The sequence below is a fragment of the Sarcophilus harrisii genome, chromosome 2, assembly GCF_902635505.1.
Source record: "Sarcophilus harrisii chromosome 2, mSarHar1.11, whole genome shotgun sequence".
Lineage (NCBI taxonomy): Eukaryota > Metazoa > Chordata > Mammalia > Dasyuromorphia > Dasyuridae > Sarcophilus > Sarcophilus harrisii.
The window spans coordinates 232620936-232630093 of NC_045427.1; the positions used below are offsets into that span (position 1 = coordinate 232620936).

The 9158-nt window shown below is 35.2% G+C and overlaps 1 protein-coding gene across 1 annotated transcript; it reads left to right on the top strand.

Annotated features, from left to right (window-relative positions):
- The first annotated feature begins 1006 nt into the window (after positions 1 to 1006).
- Positions 1007 to 2495, top strand: LOC100914516 (protein FAM209A). Its single transcript, XM_003757676.4, has 2 exons — positions 1007 to 1383; positions 2154 to 2495. The coding sequence occupies exons 1-2, from the start codon at positions 1135 to 1137 to the stop codon at positions 2412 to 2414; spliced, it is 510 nt and encodes a 169-aa protein (XP_003757724.1). The 5' UTR covers positions 1007 to 1134; the 3' UTR covers positions 2415 to 2495.
- Positions 2496 to 9158: the final 6663 nt, after the last annotated feature.

Genomic DNA, 9158 nt, shown 5'->3' on the forward strand with positions numbered 1-9158 from the left:
TCAGCTCTTCAATATTAACCAATGAGCTAACATTTCTTTGTTTTACTCCTTTGGATTCCTATTCTTTTAAGTAAAAATTTTTACTTTTCTTACGTAAGAGTGAAAGGAAAATAATTTATGTAATAAGCATAATTTCCCTGTTGTTGACTCTGTAACTAGATATATATGCCAATACTGAAAATTCTGAAATTGAGTATTTGTTGGAATTTTACTTTGTTTTATGAAATCCACTGCTACTTCCTTTCCCTCATGGAGCAGCATATATCTGTTGCCTAAAAATAGGCAAGACGTCCCCTCATTAACTAGCTTCTGTATGAAGCCTTCCTTTATACAACCTTATTTCTCCTTGAAGGCTCCCTGACTTCATGGATATCACTGAAGTCTTCAAGAGATGTGGTTGGAGGTATTCTTGTTTACACATAGATTGACTTAGATCTTCTCAGAAGTTTCTCAGTTGTGAGATTTTTCTATTGTGATTGCTCCATAATTTGTTTTCCTTTTGTTAATTCTTATACCACCTTATTATCAGCCTCAGGCAATTTTGCCCTGATAATGCCCTACCTTGTACTGCTAGTCATTTTTTAATGAGTGTGTTTGTGTGTCTCTGCCCACGTATGCACGTGCACACGCTCACATCAATCCCTGTTTTCCAAACTTAGTATAGAATATCCCTAACTTCAGGATACACGTTGGTATACGACTCCATATATAACTAGGGTATTTGGTCTTATGTTGAGTTTTAAAAAAAGTTTGCAATCTATGATAAAGATATTCCTAGAAATCAAAGTATTGTTTATATGGGAAGATGTATTTGGAATCAAGGCTGTAGGACACAGGCAATATAAAGAAGGAACAGGGAAGTAGATTCCCTTTCATATTAATCCCCCTCAATCTTTCTTGCCTGCTTCTTTCTTTAAGCCCTTCTCTCTGGCCTGGTGGGATTGGCCATTACATACACATTTCCCCCCCCCCCCCCCCCCCCCCCCCCCCCATCCTCTGAGCAGCTGTGATGTATTCTGGTGATTCAGACAGTTGGTGATGTCACAAAAGACTCAGACAACTTGGCTTTCAGGTTCCCAGATGCCTGGGGAAACACACTCACCATGAGCAAATACTCGCCCCTCTCTGCTCATCATGCATATGCTGAGATGCTTTTTGTTCTTCCTGCTGTGCACTACTTTAGGATATGCCTTTATGTTCTCTTCTCTGAGAGAAAAAGCCAAAGAACCTGCCGGTGATGTGCCTTGCGGAGGCCACTTTCGGATAAGGCAGAATCTATCTGACCAGGCCAAAGGCTGGCTTGGGAGCAAATGGATCTGGCTGTTGTTTGTTGGACTGCTCTATGCTGTAGTAAGATTCCGAGGGGAAGGTGACAAAAATAAGGTGAGGATCCAGTTCTGAATGGAAGAGAAGTATTGGGTTGCCTTTACATTTTGTGTCACATGTTGGTCTGTGTGAGTTTGATCAGGCTTTATTTTCAATATAGGTGGCAGAAGAGGTAAATGTCAGTGGAAACGGAAGATACCTGTGTCGAGGAAATCATTGGATTAAAAAATAACTTTATGTCAGGAAGAGAACCTGGCCAAACAGATTTAGAACTCACAGTGGGAATCAGCTTTATTAAATGAGCCCTTTTAAACTTCTCTAAGCTTGACAACATAAGGAACCATCATTTCTTCTGTGATTAATTGGCAGAAAGTATCCAAAGGCCTTGTTCTGAAGCTAATTCGGAAAAAATATATATATTTACACAAGCAGATTCAAATACACAAAGTCTTCAGATTGGATTTTTCTTCAGATGATAGGCATTAACAAGGCAGGAAAATTAAAGCATTAGCTTTTTTGAATGAAAATTGGCTCATCTATTTGAATACAGCTATGTTTTTCCTACTGACTAACAACATGAAAATAATTCTATAATTACCTTCTATGATAAACATTTACATAATTTTATAATCTATAATATACATTTATCATTTTTTAATACAGTATGATTCTGTAATATTTAGGTTATCCTGCCATCTGGGGGGGAGGGCAGGGAATGGCAGCTAGTGTGTTTTAAGTTATACTTTGACAAGAACCATCATTTTAGATTGATCCTCACTCCTCCTTCCCCACCCCCAAGTATGTGACTCAATCATTTTTTTTGACAGGATAAGGATCCAAACAGTGGAAACTGTTTGTACCGCCCTCTACAAAAGAAAAATCAGAATGCTGCCCCTAACAAAGACTATGCACTGAATACCTTAACCCAACTGGAGATGGATCTGGTGACATTTGTGTCTAAAGTGCGAAGTCTCAAAGTGGCCATGGCAACTGGGAATTCCCTCAAGCTTCCAGACTCAGAGGTCCCTTCAGATCCACACAACAATATTACGATATATGAAATATGGGGAGAAGATGACTCTGACTAGATTGGTTTGGATGTAAGAGAGAGAAAAAAAGTCAAATGATTGACAAACACTATACAAACTAATAAACTATTCCCAAGAAAATAATTCCCTCATTTCATACCTTTTTTAATATTTTAAAAACTTGAACTTCTCTGTCATGTGAGACTGATTACTTTAGGTTTTATTTTTATTTAAATGGGGAATTATGCTAATAGTCAACACATTCTCCCCATGGGAGACTTTCTCCTTGGCCATCATGCATAGTGATCTTTTTTCTATTTTAATTGGGTCTGAGGAATTACTGGAAAAAGATAGTTGTAGTAAGGGCAAAATTTTTCGTATAAACTTTTTTTCTTCTCCAATTACAAAAATATATGGTCATTGAAGTGTATTTTTCTTTTCCAATGTTATATATCTTAGAAATGTGGATTTTGATACAGATGCCTAAATAAAGAGCTTTTATGTTCTCTAAGGAAATTGTATTAAAATTGGGCAAAGGTCAAATACTAGTTTTGGAATGTATGATCCTACTGAATGTGTCATGAAGCTATAATTCTTCGTACCATTCCTAAGAGTCTGAATGTCAGATTAGATGAAAATTCTCTTTCCTGCTCCTTGTCTTTTAATATTGATGATGTAAAGAATTTCTTAGAAGTGGATTTTATAAGCATGAAAACTTCAGCATTTAAAGATATCATTTTCTCCTTTGTGTTTTGTGTTATGAAAGCTAACGTAATAGATTTCCATCCAAGTCAGTAGTTATCAAATGTGTATTTGTTTATAAATATCTGATACAAGAACCTTAATAAAGTTAATATGATTTCAGAACATTTGGATGGTTAAGGCTGTTTCTACACTGAAGTAAAATGCAGTCACGTTTTCTGTCAGTAGAATATAAATGATTAGCCTCTGAAATAATGAATGTCATAAACACCATAAAAAGGGATTTTGCCAGTAGTATGGTTGTAAACTGTTAAGAGGAGCAACAAACAGTAACAGTTTTGAAAATTTGGGGAAATTTTGGTAAAGTGTACATACAATTGTCCTCTGATTTAGGAAAAGTAAAGCATTTTTTGCATTAGTAAAGAGAATTTGATGCTGATTCAATTCACAAGTATCCTTTGTATGCTTTCTATTATGAACAAAAAAGGAATGTAGTTTGATGTATGCTACCTGAAAATTTAGATTTACAGTGTTGATCTCCATACCATTTTGGTTCCAAAATCGTTGTCCAGAAAAGCCTTGTGATTAGACCAGCTAATATTTGTGTTTTGTAATTAGAAATGCCTATTAGGTGGCACAATGGATGGGAGTGCCAGACCAGAAATCAGAAAGAGTCAAGTTCAAATTTGACCTCAGACAGTTATGTGACCCTGGACAAGTCATTTACCCCTGTTTGCTTCATCCCCTATCTATAAAATGAACCAAGAAAGCCCCAACTGGGATCATGAAGTATTAGATATGACTGAAACAACTGAACAAGGTTAGATTGACAGTAAAAGGGAAATAAAATTGTTTTGATAGAAAATGCATTCCAAATTCCAAACATGTTGCATTATAAGAGCTTATTTTTGAATGGTGGAACTTTCTGGATTATTCATAAAATATAGATTCTTTAGCAATGAAACTAAAAATTCTCATGTTTATATATAATTTTGAAATAAGTATCAGCTGTCTTTTAATAAGTGATGTGTTCTGAGAAATGGGTCCCTTATTGGAATGTCTAGAAATTGCTTTGCTACCTGGGACATGAAGAGAATTCCCATTGTTTTAGGTCTTTTCAAGTGTTGTAAATCTGACTCTTTTAAATATTGATTTGATTATAGGAAACAGCCAAAAATCATATGGAGCTAATACATGTGATTGGATTGATAAGAATGTCTTTCTAGTGTTTGCCTTAAATTGGATCTGAGTATTTAAGTCTCTAGATGTTGATATACTAAATGCGTAATGTCCTTTCAAAGAGTTTATCAGACTGATTTTTTTTTTGGTCATATTCTCTCTCTGCATGTTGGTGTAGATGAAGATATTATTCAAGTGAAAATCAATCTTATTGGAGTTAATTTACCCCATGTAAATTGATTTTAATGAGGATATGATCCAAGAATCTAGTCCACTGTCATGTCAAGATTTTACTTGAAATTCGTGTAATAACAAAAACATGGGCATTTTTATAATATGAAGTGTTAAGGGATAATCAATGTCTTAAGTTCTTTTATCCCTTATCTTGGGTAAATTACTTTTCTGGGCCCTTAGTTCCTCATATGTTTAAATGGAGACTGTAATGTTGCTTACCTTAGGATTCTTGGTAAGACTAAATAAAATGATGCATGTGAGGTACTTGACACTTTAAAAAAACATTAGGTACTTTAGGTACTTGACACTTTAAAAAAAATTTTTAAAAATCTATATTTCCAGCTGTTTCTCTAGATTTCTTAATGGGATTTATTAACCATTCCAGTATTGATACATTTTTATTCTATCTTATTGAAATATTATTGCTGCTTTAGGAAGTTATAAAATCATATGGCACGTATGATACACACAAAAGTGCAAATAGTGCTATATTATTAACCTTAGATTACTATCTATATTTCTAAAAAGAGAGAGGTGCTCCCTGCAAAAGATTTCAGTCATAAAAACTGGCCCCTTACCTGACCAAAATCAGTCAATAATATGTATGTATTAGCTAACATGTATGTAGAACTTAAATTTTGCAAAATGCTTAGCAAAGGCTAGAAAGTGATGTTTTCATTTGTTCTCCAAAGTATCCCTTAATATCCTCCTCCTGATTACCATTCAACCATGTGTGTTTTGTATACTAAATTTGAATGTAAGTGCCTTAATTCCAATAGACTTATAATGAAAAGATCCTCTCTATCCAGAGAAAGAACTATGGAGACTAAATGTGGATCAAAACAATAGTATATTCATCTTTTATTGTTGTTGGTTGTTATTTTTTTTCCTTTTTTTTCCCCTTTTGATATGATTTTTCTTGCACAGCATAATGAATATGGAAATATGTTTACACTTTCACATGTTTAACCTATATCAGATTGATTGCTATCTTGGAGAAGGGGAGGAAAATGGAGATAGAAAATTTTGGAACACAAGATTTTGCAAAGGTGAGTGTTGAAAATTATCTTTGCATGTATTTGGAAAAAATTAAATTTAATTAAAAAAAAACAAACAAAAAACCAGGGATAGTAATTAATCATTGATCTCTAAATCAAAATTAAATTAGATTCAATCAAAAAAGAAAAATAGACAAACTACATTATATGTCAAGTATGTTAATATTACTTTAGACTATTCAAAACAAGTAGAATAGCATATGATTGGATAATTTCTGTGGCATAAGAAATGATGAATTTACAAAAACATACAAGTCTTTAGAAAAAATTGTACCTAACGAGGATGATGTTATCCAACTTCAAAGAAACAGTGGACAGTCTTATGAAGATGTATATGTATATTTTATATATGTATATGATAATAGGTATCTATATGTATGTGTACATGCATGGGAGGTGGGGGCAAGGAAAGGGGAAAAGAGAATAAAGTAAAAAGTGCACAGCAGAGAACAAAAGAAAATCTACAAGGAAGCAAAAGGATGGACACTTATGAATGTAATGTCTTTCTATTATTATATACTTAGCATTTTCTTGAAATGGAAATTTATTGTTACATATTTTGAATCCTATGATGTTTTACTGTGCATATGACAATTTTTTTTTCTATTTTTTTTTCATTTTGTATTCAAGTTTTAAATAAATTAAACAAGAAAAATGTAAATGCCTCAAGGTCAGGAACTGTCTTAATTTTTGTACTTACATCCACAGTGCTTGGCACATAGTAAGTACTTAATTTTTTTTTTTTTCTTTTCTTCATCATTCTCATCTTTCCAACAAGAAAATGGAGGATTAGAGAGGTTAAATAATGACTTGGGTAGCAGTGAAGGAAAGATTCAAACTTTGAAAGCTGATGTACTTTAATCACATTGTATCAATGAGATTTGGTTCAAATTTTAAACCTTAAGATTTTTGGTCCACAAAAAAACATGCTAATTTACTCTGCCAGCTCATGAGTCAGTTCAGGTCTGGCTGCTCCAACCAATATCATAATCACTATTTTATGACGATTCCCAGGTTACTTTTTTTCAAACCACCCTCATAATCCACTCCACCCAAACCTCTCACATAGACCCTTTTCTTGGATGTATCATGTAATCTTGGAGGCAGTAGGAATTTTGTTTTGAGAATTTCACATGAACTCACTATAATATAAAAATGTATGCACACCTTATTATACTTCAGCTGGTAACTGGGGAGAGTAGGAATTAGGAGAGAGTTACCATTAAATCAGTGAGATGGCACAACTCCAAATTCTCAACTTTGTGCAGCACTACAGAGTTCAAAAATGTTCAGCAATGTGGAATGGTGAGCTTTTTTAACCAAGACTTTCCCTCTAGCATCTTGTTGAATTTTACCAAAAACTTTGTGAGATAGGCGCTTACAAATAGAAAACTGTTGCAAGAAAAGGTCGCTTCCTCAGAGTATGTGATAGAAGCAGACCTGGAATAGTAAAGTATTCCAGTTTGTCTCAGCAGCCTAGCATGCACAAAAAGGAGAACTATGTCATCAGCCTCATCAGCATGGAAATATAAACTGGAGCCAGACTAAGGTCTTAAATGCCAAAAAGAGGAGTTTGTATTTTATCCCAAAGGTCATAATGAGAAGCCACTAAAGCTCTTTGAGCAATGTAGTGACATGGTTTACACTTGGAACTTAAGAATGTCAATTTTATAGGAAATTAGAAGATGAATTATAGGGGAGAGAAAAAAGTTTAATGTAAAGAAACCAACACAATGGTACAAACAGCTTTCTAATGAGCTCAGATTAAAACATTAAATATGAGTCATTTAGGATCAAGGACAAGTGTCCTTGCAGATTTGGCATTCGGAGTATGAGCCCTTGAAATTAGGTTGCAAAAATTGTGCACAAATGCTTAATAAAGTTTTGTTCAGAACAATTATAAGAAGCAGAATTGTTTTGCTTTCAGGCACTCTTTACCCAAGCCATGGTTTCCATCATCTCTTGAGAGAAGTTAAGTTCAGGATTACCTCTACATCTCCATCAAGGATTATGAACTCATTTCATTTGGACTAGCTAGGACAAATTCTCACAAATGAGGGCATAGATGGGGCTACCTTGTCAAGACTCTCATGTCACAGATTATTTACACAAGCTTAGTCTGCTCAGGTTAAACCCCTTCCCCCTCAGAGAAAGGAGAGGGAACAGATGAATGGATGGTGAGCAATCTGTTAATCCATAAATAAGAGCCTCTGACACCAAAAGAATTTTACCAATCTTTGTGCGCATCCTTAGCTAGTTTATTCATGACTTTTGTTGCTTTAAGATGAGGTCTGGATCTACTTAAACTAAGTGAAGCCTTTAATAACATATACATGATCAATAAAAGCACAATTCTCTGTGGTGTGTTCAAAATGGTCTTATTTTGCACCTTCATCACTGGATCAATCAGATTTCTAAGTCAAGATGTTTTCTTTACAATGTTGATATCTTGGGGATTTACTGGCTAGATTTCCTAAGGACCAGGCCTTAAACCAAAACTATTCTAATGCTCATTGGCCACCAAGAGGTCCTAGGCCAAGCTCCAATTGGTCACTGCTTGGGTCCTGATTGACTCAGATTGAATATAAATAGCAATCATTTCCTCTTTGGCCAGAACCCCAGATTTATTAGATTATAATTTTCTTGACTAGGTGAAAGAGATTATTTGCCTCATTGTCTACCTAGCCTTAATCTCTGAGGTGCAGCCTCAGTCAGACTGAGACCTATTAAATACTTTAGCTTAAAAAGGCCAAGATCTTCCATTGCACCCAGGGCCTCTCCAGGTGTCCTGATCTCTGTCTGGCCACTGGACCCAGGTGGCTCTGGAGGAGAAAGTGAGACAGGGGACCTTGCCCAGCCCTCCCTCACTTAAGTCCAGTTCACTTGCTTGTTAAAAGATCACCTTCCTGATGTCATGTCCTTTTCAAGAATTAGCTATGCTAGGAATGGTGGCACAAACCTTTAGTCTACTTTGTAGGGCGTTTGAGACTAACTGATCACTTGAGTTTGGAACTTCTGAGTTGAAGTGGAGCTAAAGCTGATTGAGTGTCCAAACTAAGTTCATGATGCATATAGAAAAGACCTTCTTTGGTAGTGGGGGGGCACTATAAGGAGAGCTGAGCTGACTCAGGAGGACACAGAAAAGAACAAAAATTGTGTCCTGATTCAGCTAATTTTTCTCTGCATCAATTTATACAAGTCTTCTCAGATCCTTTGAAACTGTCATTTCTTGCATTGTTGGTTGAGTTGTGAACTGATCCAAGCATTCTAGAGAAATTTGGAACTATACCCAAAGGGCTATCAAACTGCATATCCTTTGATCTAGAGACTCAATGTGGCACTGCTGGATCCAAAGATGATATAAAAAAGGGGAAAAGGACCCACATGGGCAAAAATATTTGTAGCAGCTCTTTTTGTGGTGTCAAGAATTTGGAAGTTGAGAGGACACCCATCAATTGGGGAATGACTGAATAAGTTATATATTAATGTAATAGAATACTATTGTTCTATAACAAGTGATGAGCAGGAAGACTTCAGAAAAACTTAGAAAGACATGAACTGATACTGCATGAAATGAGCAGAAGCAGAAAAACATCATACACAGTTAACAGCAAGACTGTGTGATGATCAA

Bases quoted from the DNA above. Each gene is read 5' to 3' on its own strand.
- LOC100914516 (XM_003757676.4), top strand. From the start codon at position 1,135: ATGCATATGCTGAGATGCTTTTTGTTCTTCCTGCTGTGCACTACTTTA. The intron at 1,384-2,153 runs GTGAGGATCCAG...TTTTTTTGACAG, and splicing joins GGGAAGGTGACAAAAATAAG to GATAAGGATCCAAACAGTGG.